The 27,825-nt window shown below is 42.8% G+C and overlaps 2 protein-coding genes across 3 annotated transcripts; both read right to left on the minus strand.

Moving 5' to 3' along the window:
• Positions 1-1,802: 1,802 nt before the first annotated feature.
• Positions 1,803-13,415, minus strand: rpl26 (ribosomal protein L26). The gene is made up of 4 exons (XM_072263708.1): positions 13,312-13,415; positions 12,782-12,954; positions 8,047-8,187; positions 1,803-1,973 (listed from the first exon to the last, which is right to left on the minus strand). Exons 2-4 carry the CDS (start codon positions 12,947-12,949, stop codon positions 1,845-1,847), a joined length of 438 nt encoding a protein of 145 aa, XP_072119809.1. The 5' UTR covers positions 12,950-12,954; positions 13,312-13,415; the 3' UTR covers positions 1,803-1,844.
• A 2,848-nt stretch (positions 13,416-16,263) lies between these two features.
• pttg1 (PTTG1 regulator of sister chromatid separation, securin) lies at positions 16,264-24,406 on the minus strand. Of its 2 annotated transcripts, none has more exons than XM_072264424.1 (6): positions 24,320-24,406; positions 23,082-23,184; positions 18,810-19,000; positions 17,261-17,360; positions 16,565-16,723; positions 16,264-16,486 (listed from the first exon to the last, which is right to left on the minus strand). In XM_072264424.1, the coding sequence occupies exons 2-6, from the start codon at positions 23,158-23,160 to the stop codon at positions 16,401-16,403; spliced, it is 615 nt and encodes a 204-aa protein (XP_072120525.1). In that variant the 5' UTR covers positions 23,161-23,184; positions 24,320-24,406; the 3' UTR covers positions 16,264-16,400. The 2 variants fall into 2 exon arrangements, with proteins under 2 accessions (XP_072120525.1, XP_072120524.1); XM_072264423.1 differs by having other exon boundaries at positions 18,810-19,003.
• Between the last annotated feature and the right edge of the window lie 3,419 nt (positions 24,407-27,825).

The raw sequence follows: 27,825 nt of genomic DNA on the forward strand, positions 1-27,825 counted from the left end.
TTAAGAGAGTAGAGACATTTAATTGAAACCTGCTGGGCAACATCTTCACCCAATGTTCAGCATATGGAAAGTTTTAGAAGCAGAAATTATAGCAAAGTTTCACAAGAAATTTCACAGCTACATGGCAGGCAAAGAACATAGGGATACAGATCATGAATAGGAAGATGGTGAAAATTTAATTCGGCATCAAGGGCAATAGACGTTTTGGGCCAAAGGGCCTTTTCTACTTTATGCATCTCTTAAATTTATTTCCCATAAATGGAAGTGTAATTAGTCTCATAGGCAATATTCAAGTCATCTTATCTGTGGTTAAGATTGACTGTCATGTTTGCCTTTTTATCATTACCATTCAATATAGAAAAACTGGCATGTATTGTAAATAACATTTCCTGTAATTGCTCATGTCCTACAAACATAAAATAAAAGCAGCTGTAAAAAGTGTGCAGATTTATGCCAGTCATACAGTACTGTTCAAGCCTTCGGGACATATACAGTATATAGCTAGGGTGCCTAAGACTTTCACTGTATCTTGAGTAGATTATTAGTAAGTGGAATGTTACAGTGAGTACTGTTCATTTTTGTACATTCTCATTCTGTGGACCAAGTCATATTTAAAGTGGAGGTTAAAAGGTTCCGGGTTAGCCATAGTGCCAAAGGTTACAATGAAATGGCAGGAGAATGGGGTTGAGAAGGATAATAAACCAGCCATGATGGAATTATGGAGGAAAACTGATGGACTGAATTCTACACCAAATGTCTTGTGCTCTGTTTCTGGCATACAAGATTTCCACTGTGAACTGATTTCAATGCTCAAGGGGCTATCTAGTTTTGCCTTCATCAACATCAATTGTCATGGTGGCAGTATGTTCAGATTTGTAAAATGGCATCATCTATAAACACATCTAGGTCATCTGCATTACACATTACTGCTAAGTACAGTATTCTAAAACACCATTACCAAAATACTCACTACACTAAACTTTAGAGAAGTGAATGCAAAGTAATTCACTTACTTGAAAAAGTAATGTTAGATAAATTTGTAGCTGATCTCAAAATAGGAGTCCAGAAGAACTCATCTAATCAGGATCAGCATGAAGAATCACATCTTAAACCTTTCATAATTTATGCACCATAGCATTCAATCTGAATGTGACCCGGAGACGGCATATTAAAAGAACTTTGTGTGAATCTAATTCTATACCAGAATACATCATTAAAGCACATTGTAATCAGAATTTGGGATTACATTAATAAATGGCAGATTTCAGTGAATACTTTGGTAATGAACACCAAACAGCACATGGGTTCATTACATGCAATTCTTAAACAATCTATTGACGTTTTCAGAAACCCAAGGCTTTCCCACAGATGGGAATGCCAACTTACTCACAATAGACAATAGGTACAGGAGTAGGCCATTCGGCCCTTCAAGCCAGCACCGCCATTCACTGTGATCATGGCTGATCATCCACAATCAGTATCCAGTTCCTGCCTCATCCCCATAACCTTTGATTTTGCTATCTTTAAGAGCTCTATCCATCTCTTTCTTGAAAGCATCCAGAGACTTGGCCTCCACAGCCTTCTGGGGCACAGCATTCCATATATCCACCACTCACAGTTCATTAGTTGGGCTCATTATTTTACACACTGATGAGAATTCTTGATAAATTTCACACAAGAGAAATGGTACAAATATTTTCAATGGAAGATAAACCAAAACTGAATGTATGGTTTCTCAACACGTTATGTAAGATAGGGATTCTCTTTGTGTGCACCAAAAACAAAACAAATAGCTCAAAAACTTCCCTATATGTCTTTATTTAAAGTAGAAGCAGAACATAAGATTACTCCTGCATTTTTTCAATGGTCTCTTCCTTATATTTCCCCTTATCCTTGCCAACTTGGCGAGATTTGGCTTTGCGTTCCAGGATCTTCTTCCGATCCTTATCCAGCTTTAGCCTGGTAATCACCACCTGCAAGAGATAATAAATTGCAAGTAATTCTTCAGCATTGTTTAAAGATTAAATCACATACAAAGAAATTAAATCAGCAGCTGTTAAAAAAGTCATGACATTCAATGCACAAATTCGTGTCAGTGCCAAGATGTCAGAAACCATTTCTTTCATCAGGAGTAAAAGTAGTACTTCATTGACAGAGCAGAGTCCTCAAAAGGGTAAGGGAAACCACACATTTCAAGGCAAATACAATGGATAAATGAGGTTGGAAAGAACATTTACGGAAAATAGTATATATACTAGCTATATACAACTGTAGTTGTGCCAACTGACTAATTATTGCAAGCTTTGAATCAATTATTCTAGATCAATCTAATGAACATTCAGAAGTTCATCTTATTGTGAAGACGAACTAGATTTGGGGCCAAGTAATGTTAGTTATTGTTTTAAAGGAAGTGGCAAGTAGTTTCTGATACCAGAGTGATGAGAGGTGAACATGAAGAGCAGGGCAAATGCATGGTATGTATTAGTCAACAGGGCAGCAAAAAACTGTAAACCAGGATATGTTGAGATATTTTTCTATTGGAACAGAAAGGCCGAAATTGTGTTTTTTTTTCAAATTAGACAGGATTTTACCAACTTAAGGTGATTAAGTCCCAAGGGCCTGACAAAGTGACCCCTTGGACCTTGCAGGCTGGTGCAGAAAGTTCAGGGGCACTGGCAGACATATTTAAAATGTCTTTAACCACAGGCCAGAGGACTAGAGGATAGCTAATTTGTTCCATTGTTCAAGAACGGCTCTAAGAATAAGCCAGGAAACCAGCAGCAGACAAATTATTGGAAAATACTCTAAGGGACAGGATATATATGTATTTGGATAGAACATGGATCAATATAGCACAGTACAGGCCGTGTGGTTACAATGTTGTGCTGACCTTTAACTTATTCGAAGATCAAACTAATGCTTCCCTCCCACATAACCAACCATTTTTCTATCATCCACATGCCTATCTAAGTGCCTCTTAAATGCTAATGGATCTGCTTATACCATTCACTCTTGGTAGTGCATTCCATGCGCCCACCACTCAAGTAAAACCTTACCTCTGACACCTCACTACACTTTCCTCGAACCCTAAAATTAAACCCCTTGTATTAGCCATTTCCACCCTAGAGAAAAGTCTCTGGCATCTACTTGATCTATTCCTCTTATCATCTTGTAACAAACTGCTAAGAATCCTGCCTTTTCACTAGGTATTCTACAAACAAAATTCAACTCCACACTTCTCCAGGTTGAACTCCAAATGCCACTTTACAGCCCAGCTTTGCATCTTATCAATGTCCCGTTGTAACCCTCAACCAACCTGTGTGTCACCTGCAAACTTACTAACCCACCTCATCCAAGTCAGTTTTAAAGATCAAAACAAGCAGGAGTCCCAGAACAGATGCTTGCAGAACTCCAACCAGACAGAAAATGCTCCATCTACAAACACCTTCTACGGGTAAGCCAATTCTGAATCCATTTTCCCTGAATCCCATGCCTCCTGACTTTCTGAATGAGCCTACCATGTCAAACACCTCCACATTTCCATTGTACGTTTCTGAATTGCTATGTTCCCAAGTTCCTGCCTAATAGCTTAATTCCCCCTCCTCCAATTAAATACTTTCCAATACCACCTGAACCTCACCTCTCCAAGACCACGGCAATGATGTTGTGGCCACTGTTTCTGAAATGCTCACCCACAGAGAAATCTGACACCTGACCAGGTTCTTTGGTTAGTATCAGATCCATTATGGCCTCTTGTCTAGTTGGCCTGTCTACATAATGGGGCAGGAATCCATGTGGACACACCCAACAAATTCCACCCCATCTAAACTTTTTGCACTAAGGAAATTTCAATCAATATTATTAAAGCTGAAATCATCCATAACAACCGTCTTTTGCACCTTTCCAAAACCTGCCTCCCAATCTGTTCTTCAGTGTCTCTGTTGTTATTCAGGTGTGTGCGTGTGCGCGGGGTGGGGGTCTAAAAAATACCCCAAAAAGGGCCTCCTCCTGTTTGATTTCCATCCATTCTGACTCATTAGGCAACCCCCCCAGGACGTCATCCCTTTCCGTAGCTGTGACACCACCCATGATTAACAATTCCACTTGCCCACTTCTTTTACCCCCCTGTCCCTTTTGAACATTTAGTAGCCGTTTCTGCCTTTGTTACAGCCAAATCTCTGTAACGGCCATAATGTCATAGTTCCATGTACTGACCCAAAGCTCATCACCTTTGTTCCCGATACTTCTCATTAAAATAGACTGAAATATTCAAAGCATCCAACTGACTGCAATTTTGTCCCATCTTGTGCCTGTTCACCCTCACATTCTCTCTACACACTACAACTAACTGTACACCAACTGCTCCACTCTCTGACCTATCACCCAAGTTTCCATTCCTCTGCCAAGCTAGATTACATCTTCCCAAACAACTCCTGCAAACTTGGCCACAAAGATAGGACCAGATTAGTGATATTTAATATGGCTTTGTGCCTGGTAGGTCCTGTCTAACCAATCCCATAGACTTTTTGAGAATACCAGAAAAGTTGATGATGGAAAGGTAGTAAACTAGATGAGATATTGGTTTTGCAGAAACCAGTCGCAGTAAACAGTAGCTTCTCTGACTGGAGGCCTGCGACTAATGGTGTGCCGTAGGGACTGGTGCAAATCAATGATCTGGACGATAGGGTGATAAACTGGATCAGCAAATTTGCACATGACATCAAGATGAGGATGGGGGAAATAGAGGACAGCAAAACTGGACCAGTTGGAAAAATGGACAGGTGGAATTTAATGCAGACAAGCATGAGGTGTTAACAGTTTGAGAGGACAACAGGGTAGGAATTGTAGCGATCAGTAAGGCACTGAGAAGTGCAGTACCACAAAAGGATCTGGGAACACAGGTAGAAAGAATGAAAAAAAGTTTTTGCACATTTTTAGTTAAGAATATTGAGTTGGGATATTATGTTGAAATTGTGTAAGATGTTGGTAAGGCCAAATTTGGAGTATTGTGTTCAATTCTAGTCACCTACCCACAGGAACAATATCAATAAAATTAAGAGTACAGAGATAATTTGCAAGAATGCTGACAGGACTTCAGGACCTGAGTTATAGGGAAAGGCTAGACTTTTTTTTGGAGTATAGACAACTCCAGGGGGAGATCTGATAGGATGCAAAATTATGAGCGAGAAGTATAGACAGGGTAAATGCAAACAGGCATTTTCCACTGAGGTCATGAAGAATTGAAGGTGAAATATTTAAGAGGAACCTGAGGAAGAACTTCTTCACTTAGAGAATGGTGTGAATGTGGAATGAGCTGCCAGTAAAGTGGTGGACACAGGTTCAAAAGAAGTCTGGGTAAGTACATTGATGGGAGGGTATGGAGGGCTATGGTCAAGGTGTGGGTCAATGGCACTAGGCAGTACAACTAGATGGCCAAAGGGCCTGTTTCTGTGCTTTACTGCTCTATGACACAGTGACCATGCTGATCAAAAGGGCATATTTCTCTATGCCCCTGAAAATATCAATTGTTATCGAAGTTCAAAACTATGTTTTATAATCTTTCTGTTGAGGTAATTAAGAAGTCATTGTGGGTAGAACCTTGAACAGCTGAAACAATACAAGCTCCAGGAATAGAATAGTATTAAATGTAATTAACCACCAGTCTCTACATTACTATAGCCTTTGGCCAAACTGCCCAAGCAGAACTCAATCCAATGTTTGTTAAAATCCAAAGTGGCAAGAACTACACAAAAACTAAACTAACTATAATAATATGCAGATATTAGTTTCAGAATTGTCTCATGGTATCAAAGCAGTGTTTATAGTCAGTAAATTTACAAGCAAAGCCCCATTAATGGCAATAGCATCATTATTCATGAGATAGTGACCAAAATTCCAACCTTGCTCCAACAGTACTATCTTTCTTGCTAATATCTACCCGAGACCCAAGTTTTATATTGCATTCATCAAAGTTGCTGGTGAACGCAGCAGGTCAGGCAGCATCTCTAGGAAGAGGTACAGTCGACGTTTCAGACCGGGACCCTTCGTCAGGACTAACTGAAGGAAGAGTGAGTAAGGGATTTGAAAGTTGGAGGGGGAGGGGGAGATCCAAAATGATAGGAGAAGACAGGAGGGGGAGGGATGAAGCCAAGAACTGGACGGGTGATTGGCACAGCGGATATGAGAGGATCATGGGACAGGAGGCCCGGGGAGAAGGGAAAAGGGGGGGGGGGGGGGGGAGGAAGAGAACCCAGAGGATGGGCAAGGGGTTTCGTGAGAGGGACAGAGGGAGAAAAAGGAGAGTGAGAGAAAGTATGTGTGCATATAAATAACGGATGGGGTATGAGGGGCAGGTGGGGCATTAGCAGAAGTTAGAGAAGTCAATGTTCATGCCATCAGGTTGGAGGCTACCCAGACGGAATATAAGGTGTTGTTCCTCCAACCTGAGTGTGGTTTCATCTTTATAGTAGAGGAGACTGTGGATAGACATGTCAGAATGGGAATGGGACGTGGAATTAAAATGTGTGGCCACTGGGAGATCCTGCTTTCTCTGGTGGACAGAGCGTAGGTGTTCAGCAAAACCATCTCCCAGTCTGCGTCAGGTCTCGCCAATATATAGAAGGCCACATCGGGAGCACCGGACGCAGTATATCACCCCAGCTGACTCACAGGTGAAATGTCGCCTCACCTGGAAGGAATGGTGGTAAGGGAGGAAGTGTAAGGGCATGTGTAGCACTTGTTCCGCTTACAAGGATAAGTGCCAGGAGGGAGATCAGTGGGGAGGGATGGGGATGAATGGACAAGGGAGTTGCGTAGGGAGCGATCCCTGTGGAAAGCGGGGGGGAAGGAAAGATGTGCTTAGTGGTGGGATCCTGTTGGAGGTGGCGGAAGTCACGGAGAATATGTTGGACCCGGAGGCTGGTGGGGTGGTAAGTGTGGACCAGGGGAACCCTATTCCTAGTGGGGTGGCAGGAGGATGGAGTGAGAGCAGATGTGCGTGAAATGGGGGAGATGCATTTGAGAGCAGAGTTGATGGTGGAGGAAGGGAAGCCTCTTCCTTTAAAAAAGGAGGACAGCTCCCTCGTCCTGGAATGAAAAGCCCCATCCTGAGAGCAGATGCGGCAGAGACAGAGGAATTGCGAGAAGGCGATGTGGCCTTCTATATATTGGCGAGACCTGACACAGACTGGGAGACCGCTTTGCTGAACACCTATGCTCTGTCTGCCAGAGAAAGCAGGATCTCCCAGTGGCCACACATTTTAATTCCAGATCCCATTCCCATTCTGACATGTCTATCCATGGCCTCCTCTACTGTAAAGATGAAGCCACACTCAGGTTGGAGGAACAACACCTTATATTCCGTCTGGGTAGCCTCCAACCTGATGGATTGAACATTTGACTTCTCTAACTTCCACTAATGCCCCACCCCCCTCGTACCCCATCCGTTATTTATATACACACATTCTTTCTCCCACTCTCCTTTTTCTCCCTGTCCCTTTGACTATACCCCTTGCCCATCCTCTGGGTTCCCCCTCCCCCTTTTTCCTTCTTCTTGGGCCTTTTGTCCCACGATCCTCTCACATCCCTTTTGCCAATCACCTGTCCAGTTCTTGGCTCCATCCCTCCCTCTCCTGTCTTCTCCTATCATTTTGGATCTCCCCCTCCCCCTTTCAAATCTCTTACTAGCTCTTCCTTCAGTTAGTCCTGACGAAGGGCCCCGGCCTGAAACGTCGACTGTACCTCTTCCTAGAGGTGCTGCCTGACCTGCTGCGTTCACCAGCAACTTTGATATGTGTTGCTTGAATTTCCAGCATCTGCAGAATTCCTCGTGTTTGCGTTTTATATTGCATTAGAAGCTGGGTACTGGTGGCATAATAAACACTCAGCAATCTTGAAAAGTTAGTTTAAATGCTCCAATCTTTTACAGTTTGCTTAACCAAACTAGGAAGATGTTGGTTTAATGGTAGGAAGCCATCTCAAGTCATTCCAGTACCCATGTTACACCAAGACACGCTAAAATAAACCAGATTCTGTTGTAGTCCCTACCTTGCTGGGGTGAATGCCAACATGAACTGTGGTACCATTGGCTTTCTCACGCTGCACACGCTCAATATAGATTACATACTTCTTTCTGTACACTTGGACAACTTTGCCGATCTGCTGGCCCTTATAATGACCTCTGACGACCTGCATGCAAGAGATCAAATATAAAATTCTTAAATTTAATATGAGTGCAACAGAAGTATCCTATACACATCACATTGGTATCTGGATCCAGTAGCTTTTAACACACACCTTCTTCAAAAACCTGGCAATCGCACGCAGTAGCACTCTCCTCAAACATGAACATATCACATTAAACCACACAATAAAACCGAACCACTGCACAATAAAATTGATTGAAAAAAAACAATTAGTCTCAAAGTTCCAGTCACAGCATCCCCTTCATTTGCTGCCTGGCCTGCTGCGTTCACCAGCAACTTTTATGTCTGTCGCTTGAATTTCCAGCATCTGCAGAATTCCTGTTTGCGTTTTTAAATTCCCTTCATTTAACACTTTGTAAAATATAAACGCAAGAAAGTCGAATATCCAAAGCAAAACACATAAGACGTTGGAGGAACTCAGCATCTACGGAAAAGATCTATGTCAGTCGATGTTTTCGGTCCGAGACCCTTCTTCATGATTGAGAAGGAAGGGGGACAATGCCATAATAAAAAGGTGGGGGGAAGGGAAGGGGAAGGAGGCTAGCTGGAAGGTGATAGTTTTAAGCTAGGTGAGTGGGAAAGGTCAAGGGCCGGAGAAGAAAGAATCTGATAGAAGAGGAGATTGGACTATAGGAGGGGACTTGGGGGAAGTAACAGGCAGATGAGAAGTAAGAGGTCAGAGTGCGGAACAGAGAAGTTGGGTGGAGACTTTGTTTACCAAAAGAAATACATATTCATGCCAACAGAGGGCACCCAGTTCAGCTCCTAAAATAGGAAACACATGGATACATAGGACAGGACAGCACAGAAACAGGCTCTTTAGCTCACAATACTGTGTCACACCAATTAAATTAGTAACCAAACAGCTAATTAATCACTTCTGTCTACACAATGTCCACATCTTACACTTTTCCTCACATCCGTGTGCCTATCTAAACGTCTTTTAAATATATTTGCCTCTACCACCACCTAGGCAGCCATCAGTCCATTGAAACTATCCTCTTCACCTTAAATGCATGCCCTTTGGTATTAAGACATTTTCAACCCCGAGAAAGATACTGCCTCTCATAATCTTGTATACCTCTATCATATCTCCCCTCAGCCACTCCACTCCAGAGCAAACTACCCAAATTTGTCCAAACTCTTGTTCTAGTACACACCCTCCAATCCAGGCAAAATCCTGGTAAATCTCTTCTAAATCCTCTCCAAAGCCTCAGCATCCTTCCTGTAATGGGACAACTTAACTGTATGCACTACACAGATGCAGCCTAGCTAGTTTTATACAGCTGCAACATAACCTCCTGACTTTTGAAGGCAAATATGCCTTATGCCTTCCTAACTACCCTATTGAGCTGTATAACCACACATAAGAAATCATTTCAAAATACCTAAGAGAGAAGAAACCAATAGCTAAAAATAACTAAAATCTTGGCTAAAGTTACTGAGAAAAGGTAGAAAGAGAGGTGCCTTAAGATAAAATTCCTAAGTGTCCAACTACATGACTAATTTCACTGCCACAAATAGTGGTGAATGCCTAGAGACCAGAAGAACTCCGATGTCAGAAGACTGTAGGAAAGGGACAGTTTGGAATCCAATGCAATTTTAATCATAAGGGTTCACATCAGCTATTTGGGAATAAAGCTGACTTAAATTTAGGGCCTATGTGAGTCATAAAGTGGTAATGGACAAAGCAATTAAAATAGCAAAATGTAACTACTTTAAGCAAAGATGTACAATGACCAATGAAAATCCAGGAGTCCGGACCTACTGTACTTAACAAGAGAAAATCTGCAGACGCTGGAAATCTGAGCAACACACACAAAATGCTGGAGGAACTCAGCAGGTCAGGCAGCATCAATGGAAAAAAAAGCAGTCAATGTTTTGGGCTAAAACACTTTGGCAGGACTGTGGGAAAAATGCTGAGGGGTAGATTGAAAAGGTGATGGTAGAGGGGGAGAGAAACATCAGGCGATAGGCGAAACCTGCAGGGGGAGGGACGAAGTAAATAGCTGGGAAGTTGATTGGTGAAAGAGACAGAAGGCCATGGAAGAAAGAGAAACAGGGGAGAAGCACCAGAGGTAAGCGATGGCAGGCGAAGAAAAGGTGAGCGGGAAAAGGGGATGTAAAATGGTGCCGGGGGGGGGGGGGGGAGAGAACAGTTACCATAAGTTTGAGAAATCAATGTTCATGCCATCAGGTTGGAGGCTACCTAAACAGAAGATGTTCCTCCAACCTAAGTGTGGCCTCATCACAACAGAATAAGAACGGGAAGTAGAATTAAAATGGGTGGCCAATGGGAGAGCGCTCTTGTTTTGGCGGACAGAGTGTACATGCTCATCTCCCAACCTACGCTGGGTCCCACCGATATACAGGAGGCCACACCGTGAGTACCGAACACAATAAATGACCCCAACAAACTCACAGGTGAAGCCTCTGAATAGCATTGAGGGAGATGTGTAGGGGTAGGTGTGGCACTTGTACTGCTTGCAAGGATCAGTGGGGAGGGACGAATGGATAAGGGAGTCCATCCCTGCGGACAGCAGAAAGTGGGGATTGAAAGGTGTCCTCGGTGGTGGGATTCTGTTGGAGGTGGTGGAAGTTTTGGAGAATTATGTGCTGGACACAGAGGCTGGTGGGGTGGTAGGTGAGGACAAGAGGAACCCTATCCCTGGTAGGGTGGTGGGAGGATGGGAGTAAGAGCAGAGGTGCATGAAATTCAAGAGATGAGGGCAGCATTGATGGTGGAGGAAGGGAAGTTCCTTTCTTTGAAAAAGGACATCTCCTTCGTTCTAGAATGAAAAACCTCATCCTGAGAGCAGATGTGATGGAGGAATTGAGAGAAGGGGATGGCATTTTTACAAATAGCAGGGTGGGATGAGGTATAGTCCAGGTAGCTGTGGAGTCCGTGGATTTGTAACAGACATCGGTGGATAAGCTGTTCTCCGGAGATAGACAGTGAGATGGAGAAAGGGAAGGGAGATGTTGGGAATAGACCAGGTGAATTTGAGGGCAGGGTGGAAGTTGGAGGCAAAGTGGAAGAAGTGGATGAGTCCAGTACGGATGCAGGAAGTAACACCACACAGTCACCAGCGGAGGCTTGGAACATAGGCTGTTTTCTGTAGCCGACAAACAGGCAGTCATAGCTGGGACCCAGGCGAGTGCCCATGGCTACCGCTTTTGTTTGAAGGAAGTGGGAGCAGCCAAAGGAGAAATTATTTCCATTGAGGACGTGTTCCGCCAGGCAGAGGAGAGTGGTGGTGGAGGGGAACTGGTTAAGTCTGGCGTCCAGAAAAAAATGGAGAGCGTTGAGGCCTTCCTGGTGAAGGATGGAGGTGTACAGGGACTGGAGCCCAGAACGTGTTGCTGGGAAACGCCTTCCTGCCCGTTGAAGCAGCTCATTTCCTCCATGCAGTCCACTGAATCCAGTAAAAATAAAATATGATGGGGGCCAGGGAACTTGAAATCCTTGAAAAGATCAAGAGCACTCAAAGTGTAGGCAGGAAGGGACTGAACCGGGGGTACCCAGTCAATAAGGTTGATGGTAGTGTGGGAGACGATGGCCTGGTGTAACTTAGTGGGGTCCTGATCAAGGGGTAAGTAAGAGGTGTCTGAGAGTTGGTGTTAGGCCTCAGCAGGGTAGAGGTCAGTACGCCAGACCATTACAGCACCTCCCTTGTCTGCGGATTTGACAGTGAAGTTAGGATTGGTGTGGAGGGAGTGGAATGTCCTTAAGCTCTCTTCATACAACAAACTTGCCTGCCATCCATCCATCTGGTGGATCTTTGCTGCAATCCTCCTGACCGCAAGCATATCTTCCTTCAATATGAAGACTACACCTGTACATAATTCTTAAGCACCTTATATAATTAGAGCAAGTCTACTCTTCCCTCTTATACTGAATAAATGCCTATGTTTTGTTTAACTCTCTGTACAAAAATATTCAACTCCCAACAAACACTAATTCCATGAAACCTAACAACATAGGAGCAGAATTAGGCACTCAGCCGAAGTCTACTCCACCATGGTAGATATATTATTCCTCTCAACCTCTCTCCTACCTTTTCCTCATCTGGTCTGCACTATGTCAGGCATAGCCTTCCTCTGCTTTATTTCCTCCACTACTCTGCAACTTGAGACAATTTTTATTTCTAACTTTTCCTAGCTCTGAGGAAATAGCATCAATCTGATACAGCAACTCTCTCCACAGATGCAACATTATATATTTACACCAGTTTTTCTGCATGGCTGAGTAGAAATGATTACCAGTGGGCCACTGAAGCCTCATTTTCCATCCTGGCAGTAACAGACACAAAAAAACACTTAAAATCTGAAATTGGAAGTGCTAATAATTCTCTCTGAAATGGATCTGAGAGCAGTTACAATGCAGTATATGTCTAAGGAAAAGCAAACACCATCTCCAGCTTTTGATTTGTCCACCCAGCTGATATAATTATTCACATTATTACAGCGTTATAACAAATCAAGAATTCGGACTACATCATACACATTGGGTGCAATCTCAGATAGAATCCCAGGTTAATTTTCATAAGAAAACTTTTCTTGTTCTCTTTCCATACCTGAACTTCATCATCTTTGCGTATGGGCATTGAGCGAACATTATATTTTTGCCTCAACTCCTTAGACAGCGGGGAGGACATGATTTTCCTGCGGATGTGAGACGGAGCATTGAAGTGCCTCTTGCGATTCTTCCTCCGGGAAGACGTTACAAATGGGTTGAATTTCATGTTGGCTACACAGAGAATAAATGCAGAGGTTTAAGCTGGTACGGGTCTAAAACCAAAAGCACAAAATGCTACCTTAACAGGCAGCAGAAATAATTGCTCTGCGTCAGTCGTGGAGCCAGAGCCAACCCAAGCCCGGTAACAGAGGGTGCAGTAAACGCCAAGCCCTCAGTCCACCGTCCCCGGCCCTTCTAACAGGCCCCGCGGGCTTCAACAGTTGCCTTGCCATTCCGCACACCATCTTTCCAAAAAATATTAACGCAAACATCAAGTGTATTGTTCCCCCAAATAATATCGGCAATTGATTGGCCCGGAAAAGCTCGCAAGCCATCGGATGTTGGCTGATATTAAAGAAGGACTCTTACCGTCCTCCCGGATTCCTTATGGCCGCCAGAAGAAAAGAGAGAACACGCATGCGCCGTGCCCGCTCGTCACTCTCCAATTCGCGCGAGATTCCAGAGGGGCTCCGATACCGAAGCACCGTACTGCACCGAGAGAGAGTCTTTCTCCAAGAGCAGGCTCCGGAAATCCGAGCAACACACGTACAGTGATGGAGGAACTCTGCAAGCCAGGCAGCATCTATGGGGGGGAAAAAAAGTACAGTCGTCGTTTCGGGCGGAAACCCTTCAGCAGCACCTTTCCCTCCTGTTTCACGGCTAATTTTCCCAAAGAAAATTGAAATATCAGATGGATTACTAATAAAACGTTGATCCGGGAGTTTATGAAATTGACACAGGAGTTTTGTTGATTGTCAAGTTTTGGGCTCAGTGTTTGGAGTAGAACTTGATTCGAAAGTGTTTTTAACTCATGTAACAATGCCCCCCCCCCAACCCTCGCATTAGGTTGGGAGATAAACAGTATAAAGTTCGCACTTTCATTAGGCACAAGAAAAACTTCAATATAAATGACTGAAAAGGATAGTTCTATGGGACAAAAAGGTGAGTGAGTGTGTCTCAAGCGATGAGGACCACCTTGAGTGAGTGTATCGTGACTTACGCGTGAGTTTGATTAGTAGGGAGAGTCTGCGCAGGTCATCAACTTTATACTTCATACTTTATTGTTGGCAAACAATTGATACTAGAGCGTACAATCATCATAGCGATATTTGATTCTGTACTTTCCGCTCCCTGGATTACAAATCGATAGTAAATATTAAAAACTTAAATTATAAATCATGAATAGAAAATTGCAAAGTAAGGTAGTGCAAAAAAACCGGGAGGCAGGTCCGGATATTTGGAGGGTACGGCCCAGATCCGGGTCAGGATTCGTTCAGCAGTCTTATCACAGTTGGAAAGAAGCTATTCCCAAATCTGGCCGTACAAGTCTTCAAGCTCCTGAGACTTCTACCGGAGGGAAGAGGGACAAAAAGTGTGTTGGGTAGGTGGGTTGTGTCCTTGATTATCCTGGCAGCACTGGAGGATAAAGTTATATAATCACAAACATATTATTTCCCATCTGGGCCCATCGCCTTCCTTGGATTTATCTTCAGGAAGGCCCTTCTAACGTCCTCCTCGGTGACGATGAATCTTGATGCCACTAGGTCCGGTTCATCCGGCGGGAGTGGGATGCTCCCCTTCTGTTCGAATCTTGCGTAGAATACGTTAAGTTCATCAGGAAGAGAAGCGCCACAGTTATTTTATTTTCTCAACCTAGTCTACCTGGCTTAAGTGGCAAGATGAAAGTCAGGGCGACTGCATATAGGTCACGATGCAGTGGATGACTAGGGCGATCTATATGTCTTTCTATGCTCTTTGCGTTCCAGAATGTGTGCTGGGGAACGCCTTCCTGCCCATTGGAGCAGCTCGTTGTTTCCTCCACGCAGTCCACCAAATTGGGTAGACAAGCCTAAGGTCACCAAGGGTTCAAAAGCCCCATCAGCCTGTCAAAGCCATTGTCACATCCAACCAGCTTACTTGGAGCCACAGTTGAAGGACCTACCTCGGAAGGTGCGCCAGGTCTTCACACCAGAGGTGCTACCCCTCCCTAACATCCCACGTTCTCCTGTAGGGGCAGGTGTGTATGTAATATATTAATAGTAGGACAAAATATAACAAAGTCAAAAATAGCTCTTCAGTGTGAAATAAATATGAAACCACAAATAGTTGGTTAGTTGTTGATATAAATAGTCAGGGGATTCTTAATGCTGGGGTGTCAAATCAGTTCCCAAGTACTGAAGTACAAGTTTTTGAAGGAACCAACAAACACACACATCCCCCTGCCATGCCTGCAATGCCAGGCAGCATCCCAAGGGGTGAAAAAGGAGGGTGGGATTAAGCAAGAAGCTGGAAGGTGATGAGTAGAAGAGGTAACAGTCCAACAAGGACTGTGGACCATGGAAAAAGTGAAGATGCTGGGGCAGTGAGAAGGGGTGGGAGGGGAACCAGTAAAAGGGGAAAGGGGGAGAAATTACAACTTTTGGAGAAGCAATGCTCATGTCATCAAGTTAAGGCTATCCAAGTGGAATGAGGTTTTGCACCTGCAATCTGAGAACAGTCTCAGCATGGCATTAGAGAAGGCCAAGGACCAATGTGTTAGAATGGGCAGTAGAATTGAAATGGCTGGTCACCAGGAAATCCTGCCTTTTGTGGTAAACAGAGCAAACATGCTCAAAGCAGTTCCCCAGTAGGAGACCACACAGGGAGTACTTAGTACAGTCAAATGTCTCTGAAAGACTCATAAGTGTCACCTCAACTGGAAGGACTGTTTGTAGGCCTGAATGGTGGTGAGGAAGTTGTAGGGGCAGGTATAGTACTTGTCCTGCTTGCTGGGCAAAGGCCTGGACAGAGACCATATTTTAATGGCCTGTTGACCACTCAGAAGTTATTACAGCTATTTAAATAGTAAAACATTAAAATGGATAAAAAGTTTTTAAGCAATTAAAGATTGGTAACTTGCCAGATTTAAAATAGTGACAGAAAGAAAACTAAGGGAAACAGAAGGATTCAAAAGCTGATGCAGGAAAATGTTAGTGAAAGAACATGCGCAAATCTTACAGCAGCAATTATTTGGACTTTATGAAAGATGATATGAATACAATTTTGGTTCTGCAGTTATTGGTAGAGTGGAACAGGCTCTGAGGCAGACTTGTTAAAGTAGTTAAGTATTTGTAAAGTAAACACTGGAAACACTTACTACAGAAAAACAGTGTTACAGATTTAAGACCCTTTGTCAGACAGGTTAAAGATGTTTACCCAGTCATTGCAAGAAAATTATTCCAAAACGAATCACAATTCAACTTTAGCAGGAATTTCAAAGGGTTATCATTTGACATCTCGCCTAGATTGTAACAAAATACAAATACTAATTTTAATGCACAATAAGCCTTTATTAAAAGTTTGAATACACTGTATAAATAATGAAAATATCTTCAATATTCAGGGTCCATCTGAAAGGTAAATGAGCAATTACATACAAATTACAATAAACATAACTGAAAGTTTCTGGTAATTGGCATTCAGAAGTCATATTCCATTGATGGTAATTCAATTTCGATTCCATCCAGGTCTGCCGATACACCAGTTTTATCGAAATCCAACAAATCTACAAGTTAAAAGATAGATATGTAGTTTCATCACCACAAAGAAAGCTCAGTTGAGTAAAAATAAAAACAATACATACTGGATTCGTTTACAGGTGAAAGCTGTTTCATAGGTGAAGGGACTTTATTCAGCACTTTTTCCATTAAAGCTCCTTCCTTCTCAAGAAAAGAGAGTGGCAAGCCTGCCAGACAGTTGTGATCGAGCCTGTGTTCCTCTGGCAAATTAAAATCTTCAAAGTCTGCAAGTAAAGGTTAAAAGTTTAACTTATCTAAACCTGAAGTCCAGACCCATTTTTCTTAACTGTATACAATTTGACAAGGCTTTTTGTTCACTCAAGGAAACAAGATTGAACCTACAGTTTCTACAGAAAGAGTACACGTCTGGTGGGGGGGGGGGGGGGGAAGAAAAGGAGAAAGGAAACTTACAAAAATTTGTCTTGTGAAGATCTTTGTTACAAGCACTACCCTTTTTTTTTTGCTGTAAGTTTTTAAAAAGATATTTTAAAAAGCTTGATTATAACACTAGTACTCCAGCAAATGCCTCTGGGTTCTCCAGGGGCAATTGTGCTTGGAATTGTTGGTTGAAAGTTATAGCAAACCATTTCCACTGTTAGATTCTTCAGGTAAGTCACTAACAGTTAGTGAAAAATAGATACAACACAGGCAAAGAGATAGTTTCTGGTAAGTTACTTCCAATGATGCAATTTCAGTTCCTAAATCTTTCTTCATAACATTCTTCCCTTAAATGCATCCCACAGAAGTTTTCAGTCACTTACCAAAAGGATCAAATGGAATGAAAGCTTCAATCTCAGGATAGTCCTCAGGTTTCTCAGTGGGACATCTTGGAGGCTCTGAATTGGATGTCTTTTCTGCAGGCTACAAATACATGCATTAATGATCAGAAAGGGTTAAAGAATATAGATGTGCTGCGCTAAGGTTAGCTTTCAGAATAAAACTATACACCTCTTCAATTCTATGGTGCTACAGGTCTGAGGGGTGAAGGAAATATTTCTACTTCTATTTCTCATTTTGGAAAGCAAGCATTAAGCTCCTGATTTGAAAGATTAAAACAAAACAAACTATCACTCTGCAACAAAGCAGATTTAGCATTTAATGAATCAGAAGGAAGAGAAGTGAACAAAGCAAGGAGAGGGTGGGGGTGGGGAAGTGAAGTATTTAATCATTCAGGAAGGGGGTCAGATATTGGCTTCAGATGATATTGAATGCTCACTTTCCTTCTCAGAGGACCAAGTGCCATAGCTGCAACTTTGGAATCAACAGCACTACTTTATTCCTTACTATTGCTCAGCTTTAAAAGAGAACCATGAAGAAAATGTAGACCAAATCTTCAGCAAAGCATTTTGTCTTACATTCAGAACAGTAAGAAAACTGAATTATTTGCATTCAGCTCCCTGAAACCCACATTCTTTGGAGGAGGACATATCCTGGAAAAGAAAGCCTCATCGGCAGGTTTAAAAGCATCTTCATCTGCCCTCCCTCACCCACCCGGCTTCACCCATTACCTTCCAGCTCGAAATCCTTCCCCACCCACCCCCAACTTCTTCCTTCATCAAGACTGGAAAGGAAGGGTCTCAGCCCAAAACAACAACTGTTTATTCATTTCCATAGATGCTGCCAGGCCTGCTGAGTTCCTCAAGTATTGTGTTGCTCTGAACTTCCTAGCATATGATAAACCTCATGTTATATGTTTCTTACTATCCAGTTTGTTAACATGAGAGTGTCCCTTGTTACATGCTCCAAATATACCCATTTTAGTCAGGTTTAAAAAAAAAAAAAATGCATTATATAGTAATTCATTTAAGAACAAAGTTGCTCAAATTCTTTACCTTGGGATGGAAGACAAAATTGAAATTAAATATTTGATCTGAGCTGCTACCTGTTATTCCTACACATAATGGCAGTGATGCAGAAGTTGCGGGGGCGGGGGGGGGGGGAGAAGAAAACACTGCAGATTAAACTCAGGTAGTTTAATCAAGAAATGTGGGGCAAAATTGTAACTATATATGTTATAATTATGTGGTTTTTGTTAGTTTTTAAGTCAGGTTGTCATGTGTTTCCGTGATATCATTCTGGAAAAACATTGTATCATTTCTTAATGCATGCATTACTAAATGGCAATAAAAGAGGACTGCGTGTCCTCACAATCTAATCTAATATTCATGAAATAATGGCTGAAAATAATAAAGACTGGGAAAAAAAAAGCTACCCAACACAAGAGTTTCCAATTAAACTATTCAGTTGGACATTTATTCAGCATTAAAAAAAGTTCCCTCCAAAAGGATAATGAGGATAGAATTTAAATACCTTGGTTGTTTTAAGTGTTTTTACATTACTGTGCAGTTTGCAGGCTTTTGCTTTTCCCTTTTTCTGAGTGTGATTAGTCTTGATATCTGTACGCAAAAGACAGTTCACATCTCCCAGTGCCTTTCTTGCAGACTGCTGCAAGTGAGGTGTTACGGTTACTATCTTTCCAGCTTTGGGGGTCTGTAGTGGAGCTGCTTCAGATAAAAGTGGAGGAGAATTCAGAAACAGGCATTTGAAAATTCATGCAAACACAGATCAGTACTAGACATTTGTATTCAGCCAGAGTTCTTACTCCCTAGGTAGATTGGAGGGGGATACTGGTGGGGATGACGGCAGAACAGAGGTGGCAGAGATTTCAGGGAAAAGTTCACAAGGTACAGGATAGACATGTCCCACAGAAGAATGCCTTAAATGGCAACCGTGGCTGACAGGGGGAGTGGAGAACTACATGAAAGCCAAGGAAAGGGATACAAGGTAGCAAAAAGTTACTGGGAAGTTAGATGATTGGGAAGCATTTAAAATCCAAAAGGCAATTAATAAAGCTATAAAAGAAGAGAAAATATAAAATGAGGGCAAACTAGCCAATAATATAAAGCAGGATACTAAAAGGTTTCTCAGTTATATTTTACTTGAGACAGAGATGGCAGAGGAACTGAATGCATATTTTGCAACAGTCTTCACAGTGCAAGACATCTGCAGTATACCAGACATTCAAGAGTGTCAGGGAAGTGAAGTCTGTGCAGTGAAAAATCACAACTGAAGGTGCTCAGGAAACTTAATGGTGGATAAATCTCCTGGACCTGATGGAATGCACCCTCAGATTCTTAAGGAAGTAGCTGGAGAGATTGCAGAGGCATTAACAATAATCTTTCAAGAATCAATAGATTCTGGTATTGTACCGGATGCTGGAAAATTGCAAATGTTACCCCGCTATTGAAGAAGGGTGGGAGGTGGCAGAAAGGAAGCAACAGACTAATTAGCCAGACATCAGTGGTTGGGAAGTTCTTGGAATTGGTTGTTAGGGATGAGATTACAGAGTACCTAGAGGCACATGAAAAAATAGACCAAAGCCAGAATGGTTTCCTGAAAGGAAAATCCTGCCTGACGAATCTACTGCAATTTTTTGAGGAAATTACAAGCAGGTAGACAAAGGAGATGCAGTAGATGTGGTGTACTTGGATTTTCAGAAGGCCTTTGACAAAGTGCCACACGAGGCTGCTTAGCAAGATAACAGCCCATGGAATTACAGGGAAGTTACTAGCATGGGTGGAGCATTGGCTGATCAGCAAATAACAGAATGGAAATAAGAGGATCCTATTCTGGCTGGCTGCCGGTACTAGTGGAGTTCCACAGGGGTTGGTGTTGGGACTGCTGCTTTTTACAATGCATGTCAATGATTTGGAGGATGGGATTAATGGTTTTGTGGCTAAATCTGTCGATGATACAAAGATAGGAGGAAGAGCGGGTAGTGTTGAGGAAACAGAGAACCTGTTGGAAAGTGTATGGTCATGCACTTTTGTGGAAGAAATAAACAAGCAGACTATTATCTAGATGAGGAGAGAATTCAAAATGCAGAGATGCAAAGGGACTTGGGAGATGTAAAGGTTGACCTCCAGGTTGAGTCGGTGGTAAAGGCGGCAAATGCAATGTTGACATTCATTTCTAAAGGTAGAGAATACAAGAGCAGGGATGTGATGTTGAGGCTCTATAAAGGCACTCGTGAGAACACAGAGTATTGTGCAGTTTTGGGCTCCTTACTTTGGAAAGGACATACTGACATTAGAACGTTCAGAGAAGATTCAGTGAATGATTCCAGGAATGAAAGGGTTACCATATGAGGAATGTCTGGCAGCTTTTGGGCTGTATTCCCTGGAGTCAGAAGAATGGGGCAGGGGGGGGGGGGGGATCTCATAGAAACATTCCAAATGTTCAAGGCCTGAACAGATTAGATATGGCAAAGTTGTTTCCCATGGTAGGGGAGTCTAGGATAACAAAGGCACGACTTCAGGATTGAAGGACGCCCATTTAGAACAGAGATGTGGAGAAATTACTTTAGTCAGAGGGTGGTAAATCTGTGGTGTTTATTGCCAAGAGTGGCTGTGGAGGCCAAATCACTGGGTGTATTTAAGGCAGAGATGGATAGGTTCTTGATTAGCAGGGCATCAAAGAATATGGGGAGAAGGCAGGGGAGTGGGGATGACTGGAAGAATTGGATCAGCCCATGATTGAATGGCAGAGCAGGCTTGATGGGCTGAATGGCCTACTTCTACTCCTATATCTTACGGTCTTAAAAAAAAAAAAAAAAAAAAAAAAAAAAAAAAAAGGTGAGAGTTAGTAATGAACCACTGGAATGATGCTGCTGCTGAGGCAGTAATGGGGGACAAAGAAATGGCAGATGAACTGAATGGGACATTCTTCACTGTGGAAGACACTAGCTGTATGCCAGAGGTCCGTGAGTGTCAGGGAACAGGAGTGAGTGGCATTGCTATTACAAAAGGCAAAGGTGCAATGCAAGCTCAAAGGTCTTAAGGTGGGTAAGTCACCTGGGCCAGATGGACTACATCCCAGATTCCTGAGAGGGGTTGCTGAAGAGATTTACAGATGCATAGGTCATATTTTTCAAGAATCACTGGATTATGGCATGGTCCCAGAGGACTGGAAGATTGCAACTATCACTCCATTCTTTAAGAAGGGAGGGAAAAAAAGGAAAAGAAAATTATAAGCCAGTTAGCCTAATCTCAGTGGTTGGGGAAGTATTCATTATTAAGGACGAGGTTTCGGGGTACATGGATACTAATGATAAAATAAGTCAAAGTCAGCATGGTTTCTGTAAAGGGAAATCTTGCCTGACAAATCTGTTAGAATTCTTTAAGGAAATAACAAGCAGGGTGGACAAAGGAGAGGCAGTGGATGTCATTTACTTGGATTTTCAAAAGGCATATGAAAAGGCAACTCACATGAGGCTGCTTAACAAAATCCTATGGTGCTACAGGAAAGATACTGGCATGGATAGAGGAATGACTGACAGGCAGGAAGCAGTGAGTGGGAATAAGGGGGTCTTTTCTGGTTAGCTGCCAGTTCCTCAGGGGTCATTATTGGGACTGCTACTTTTCACATTGTTTGTCAGTGATATCGATAATGAAATTGACAGCTCTGTGGCAAAGTTTGCAGATGATACAAAGATAGGTGGAGAAGTAGGTAGTGTTGAGAAAGCAATGCAATTGCAGCAGGACTTAAATTGGAAAAATGGGCAAAAAAAAGTGGCAGATGGAATATAGTACTGGGAAATGTATAATAATGCACTTTGGTAAAAGGAACAACAGTGCAGACTATTAAACAGGAAGAAACTTCAAACACCAGAGGTGCAAAGGAACTTGGGAATCTTCATGCAAGACTCCAAGAAGGTTAATTTACAGGTCAAATCTGTGGTAAAGGAGGCAAATGCAAAGTTGGCATTTATTTCAAGAGGAATAGAATATAAAAACAAGCTTTGCAAGACACCAGTCAGGCTGCATTTGCAGTATTAACATTTTTGGGCCCCTTATCACAGAAAGAATGTGTTATCACTGAAGAGAGCTCAGAGGATGAGCATGAATCTGGGAATGAAGGGGTTAACATATGAGGATCATTTGGCAGATTTGGGCCTGTACTCACTGGAATTTTGAAGAATGCGTGGGAATTTTATTGAAAGGACTAGATAGGGTGAATGGGGAGAGGATGTTTCCTATGATGGGGGTATCCAGAACTAGAGGGCACAGCCTCAAAATTGAGGGAAAACCTTTTAGAACAGGAGGAGAATTTTTTTAGGGTAAAAATGAGTGGTGAACCTATGGAAAGCTCTGCCACAGACTGCAGTGGAGGCCAAGTCTACAGGTACATTTAAAGCAGAAGTTAATAGATTCCTGATTAGTTGGGGCATCAAGGGATATAGTGAGAAGGCAGGTGTATGTATGGGGTTGAATGGGATCTGGGATCAGCCATGATAGAATGGCAGTGTGAACACAATGGTCCAATTCTGCTCTGATGTCTTATGGTCTTAATATACTCCACAAGTTAATAGCAGCTTTTTCCCCCCCCCAAAATGCAAGTGTTTACAAAGCCACTTCAGAGTAGACTCTACCCACTCCACTAAATTGGACTTGACTATTTTAATTGGAAGATGGATTTGGAAATAGAAAAATCATTGCAGTTCCTTTACTCAGTAGGTCAATTTCATGACAATAAACACCATTTTGTTAAGATAAGGTTATCAATCCAGTCTATTATACTTACAAGGATGTAGTTTTGGGTGTCTTTTGGTGTGGGTACTTAAGAGTTCATTTTCTTTCTCCACAAATATTCTCAATGCCATTTCAATTATATATCACTGCACAAACTAAAACAAGTGTATTAGTCCACTTTAATGCAGAAAACCTACTGAATAAAAAGACAAAATACTAAAAAGGACACAAGATATTAACCACCATTTAATGCATTATATACTGTTAGCCAAAATATTTCTGCACAGCAACAAATGTAACATCCATAGAATGAATTAGTCATCCCAAAGAAAAAACATTCTCCTTTGTCTTTAAGAAAAATAAAAACAATCATCAATAAGTGAAAATATAGTAATATACAGGCATCCGTTAGTCTCGTGAGACCATGGCTTTGCACCTTGGAAGGCTTCCAGGGTGCAGGCCTGGGCAAGGTTGTATGGAAGACCAGCAGTTGCCTATGCTGCAAGTCTCCCCTCTCCATGCCACCGATGTTGTCCAAGGGAAGGGCATTAGGACCCATACAGCTTGGCACCAGTGGTGTCACAGAGCAATGTGTGGTTAAGTACCTCACTCAAGGACAAAACACACTGCCTCAGCTGAGACTCAAACTAGCAACCTTCAGATCACTAGACCAACACCATAACCACTTGGCCACAAAAATAATCACCAAGTTACAGATGTTGGATATTCACTAAATAACACCTTAGTTTTGCTAAAATGTCTCAGATACCAAATATAAACTTGATTCTCTTTCCATAGATCTTCCCCAAACTGCAGAGTACTTCTAGTATTTCCCAATTGTATTCTTGAAGTTCTTTTAAAAAAACTTGTTATTAAAATAGTGGTTTGCCCAAAAAGTTAGGCCCAACTGTTTCCAACTAATCTATTAATTGGACAAGCTTATTTAGCATAACTAAGAGCTCCCTAGATCACGCAGTATCGACCACAATCTGTTGGTTAACTTAATGAGCCATACGCACTTTCCCTCTATGATTATAACTGTACATTCTTTGCATCCTTGTTAACTTTGCATTCAGAGTCTAACTTTATCATTTGATGATGAGGTTAGCTTTGGAGATCGTTTCGGAAACCAAACAGTTTAAAAACACCATTACTCCTTAAAATTAGTATAAGCAGATCACACCAAGCAAATTTACACAAACGGCTTACAACACGCTACTACAACAGTCTAAAATTAAACGGCAATTCTACAGATTTGAGCATACAATGATTAAAAACAAGGTCACTCACACCAACTCGTTAATTGGAAATAATCGCAAACTATCTCAACGACGTCTCAACTTAATCGTTTTTAAATGACGCCGAGCGGCAACCTGCCCCGTGATTGGTTGGGTCAGGAAACTTCACTGGTCAACCCACGACAACAGCGCCCCTACAGCCTGGCGGACGCATCTGCAGCCTGCGCTGGAAAGCGGAGCTCGTTGATGCCTTGCCGTAAAAATGTTTTCCCAATACATTTCTAAGCATTAAAATATTTATTATAAGAACATATAGGATTGAATATATTTTCCAAAAACTGAATGGATTTGGCTTTTAGTTTCCACCCAGGAACATACTAATAATGGTTCATTTATTTGCGAGGGAAATAATTCGGGGATATTACCAACGTTCTACAGATTCCTTAAAGGTTGTTATGGAGTGGAAGTGGGCAAACGCTCCCACTGCCTCTTAAATGCTCCCAATGGCGTGCGCCTCAAATCGCCTCTGACAACCAGGTCCTGGCTTAGCTAAGCCCGGCGGAACAGTTTGTACTGACAGGAGAAGGGGCAAAAGGCGAGTTATTGGCTTCAAACCCAGTCGCTTCGGGCAGATGGGGCTCGTCAGCCGTGGTTTGCACTCATCTAGGAGAAGGAAAACTCCGACCTCAAACATCCGCCGCCTTGCGGCTATACCGTCTCAAAGGGAAGGCTTCAAGGAAAAATCCAGAGGTGGATTCCCTAAGGCAGTCCACGTTGAGTTCAATGCTGACTGACAACTCCTGCGACACCGTTCGTGCAAACTGAATCGGTATCTCATAAACACGAGGAATTCTGCAGATGCTGGAAATTCAAGCAACACACATCAAAGTTGCTAGTGAACGCAGCATCTCTAGAAAGAAGTACAGTCGACGTCGCGTCTCGGCCTGAAACGTCGACTGTACCTCTTCCTAGAGATGCTGCCTGGACTGCTGCGTTCACCAGCAACTTTGATGTGTGTTGCTCGGTATCTCTTGTTCCTTTGGATCCATCAGCTGCTTCGGGGGTGGGGGGGAGGAGCCTGTTACCTGGGCAAAATGGCACACTCTGGGCTGCAGGAGTACGTGCTGAGGGACGCACTGAAATTTGGTGCAGCCACTGCAAGGGCCCGGTGGGGAAGGACCACAGTATAGGTTTCTCCACCCGTGGGAGTGGGAGGGGTCGGTGGGCGAGGAGTATACCCCTCAACAATGAGATGCTAAGCTGAACTACTGGAGTGCCACGTGAGTGGCTATAAACACGGATATTTTACTGAGTATAATGGAAACGTATGTAAAGGATGAAAAGGTATTGAATGGTTTATTGTATATATTTATTTTTGAATAAAGTATATTTTGAAATAAAAAAAAACAGCTTGCTCTTTGTATCGTACTGTCCTGGTTTAAACATAGAGACATAGAATACCTACAGCACAATACAAGCCCTTCGGCCCACTAAGTTGTGTCCAATATGTCCTTATCTTAGATATTACCCAGGGTTACCCATTGCCCTCTATTTTTCTAAGTTCCATGCACCCATTGAGGAGCCTCTTAAAAGACCCTGTCATATCCGCCTTTACCACCATTGCCGGTAGCCCATTCCATGCATTCACCACTCTCTGTGTAAAAAACTTACCCCTGACATCTCCTCTGTACCTACTTCCAATCACCTTAAAACTGTGCCCTCTCGTGCTAGCCATTTCAGCCCTGGGAAAAAGCCTCTGGCTATCCACACGATCAACGCCTCTCATTATCTTGTACACCTCTATCAGGTCACCTCTCATCCTCCTTCGCTCCAAGGAGAAAAGGTCAAGATCACTCAACCTATTCTTATAAGGAATGCTCCCCAATCCAAGTAACATCCTTGTAAATCTCCTTTGCACCCTTTCAATGGTTTCCACATCCTTCCTGTAGTGAGGTGACCAGAACTGAGCACAGTACTCCAAGTGGGGTCTGACCAGGGTCCTATATAGCTGCAACATTACCCCTCAGCTCCTAAACTCAATCCCACGATTGATGAAGGCCAACACACTGTATGCCCTCTTAACCACAGAGTCAACCTGCGCAGCAGCTTTGAGTGTCCTATGAACTCAGACCCCAAGATCCCTCTGATCCTCCATACTGCCAAGAGTCTTACCATTAATGCTATATTCTGCCATCATATTTGACCTACCAAAATGAACCACCTCACACTTACCTGGGTTGAATTCCATCTGCCACTTCTCAGCCCAGTTTTGCATCCTATCGATGTCCTGCTGTAACCTCTGTCAGCCCTCCACACTATCCACAACACCCCAACCTTTGTGTCATCAGCAAATTTACTAACCCATCCCTCTACTTCCTCATCCAGGTCATTTATAAAAATCACTAAGAATAGGGGTCCCAGAACAGATCCCTGAGGCACACCACTGGTCACCGACCTCCATGCAGAATATGACCCATCTACAACCACTCTGCCTTCTGTGGGCAAGCCAGTTCTGGATCCACAAAGCAATGTCCCCTTGGATCCCATGCCGCCTTACTTTCTCAATAAACCTTGCATGGGGTACCTTATCAAATGCCTTGCTGAAATCCATATACACAACATCTACTGCTCTATCTTGACCGACGTGATTAGTCACATCCTCAAAAATTTCAATCAGGCTGGTAAGGCACGACCTGCCTTTGACAAAGCCATGCTGACTATTCCTAATCATACTATGCCTCTCCAAGTGTTCATAAATCTTGCCTCTCAGGATCTTCTCCATCAACTTACTAACCACTGATCTAAGACTCACTGGTCTGTAATTTCCTGGGCTATCTCTACTCCCTTTCTTGAATAAGGGAACAACATCTGCAACCCTCCAATCCTCCGGAATCTCTCCCGTCCCCATTGATGATGCAAAGATCATCACCAGAGGCTCCGCAATCTCCTCCCTCGCCTCCCACAGTAGCCTCGGGTACATCTCATCCGGTCCCGGTGACTTATCCAACTTGATGCTTTCCAAAAGCTCCAGCATGTTGTGGTTTGCTTATCAAGTGGACAGCTGGGACATGGCATTAATGGTTGAACCTCAACTGACGGAGGTCCTCACCTTTATAGTGGAGATCTGAAGGCAACTGCAGTATAGAAACAACAGTATTCCTCCGCCCTTAATACAGTGCAGTGAAGGAATCAATTCTCTATCTGGAATTCATAAACTGAGCCTCCACAGCGCACTTGAACATAGAATTCCAAAGACTCATTATCCTATGGATGCAAACCGTTCTTCTCATCTCGGCCCTGAATGGCTAATCCCTTACTCTGAGTTTGTGACCACCCCCTCCCCGCAGTTCCAGACACACCAGGCAGAATCTATAACGATGGTACCTTAACATTTTAACACGATGCACTGAACAAGCACAGGACAATTAGAAAGTAATGGTACAATTGACATGAAAGGTAAATCATCTTTGACAAACTCGGTGTTTTTTTAAGTTGAACCTAGGAGATTGGACATAGAACATAGAACATAGAATAGTACAGCACATTACAGGCCCTTCG

This window comes from Mobula birostris, chromosome 7 (genome assembly GCF_030028105.1).
Source record: "Mobula birostris isolate sMobBir1 chromosome 7, sMobBir1.hap1, whole genome shotgun sequence".
Lineage (NCBI taxonomy): Eukaryota > Metazoa > Chordata > Chondrichthyes > Myliobatiformes > Myliobatidae > Mobula > Mobula birostris.

Bases quoted from the DNA above. Each gene is read 5' to 3' on its own strand.
- rpl26 (XM_072263708.1), bottom strand. From the start codon at position 12,949: ATGAAATTCAACCCATTTGTAACGTCTTCCCGGAGGAAGAATCGCAAG. The intron at 8,188-12,781 runs GTATGGAAAGAG...TCTTGCATGCAG, and splicing joins GCAAAGATGATGAAGTTCAG to GTCGTCAGAGGTCATTATAA. The intron at 1,974-8,046 runs GTAGGGACTACA...TATCTCTTGCAG, and splicing joins TTGGCATTCACCCCAGCAAG to GTGGTGATTACCAGGCTAAA.
- pttg1 (XM_072264423.1), bottom strand. From the start codon at position 23,160: ATGGCATTGAGAATATTTGTGGAGAAAGAAAATGAACTCTTAAGTACC. The intron at 19,004-23,081 runs GTAAGTATAATA...TTTTATCTGAAG, and splicing joins ACACCCAAAACTACATCCTT to CAGCTCCACTACAGACCCCC. The intron at 17,361-18,809 runs GTATTTAAATTC...ATGTATTTGTAG, and splicing joins AAACACTTAAAACAACCAAG to CCTGCAGAAAAGACATCCAA.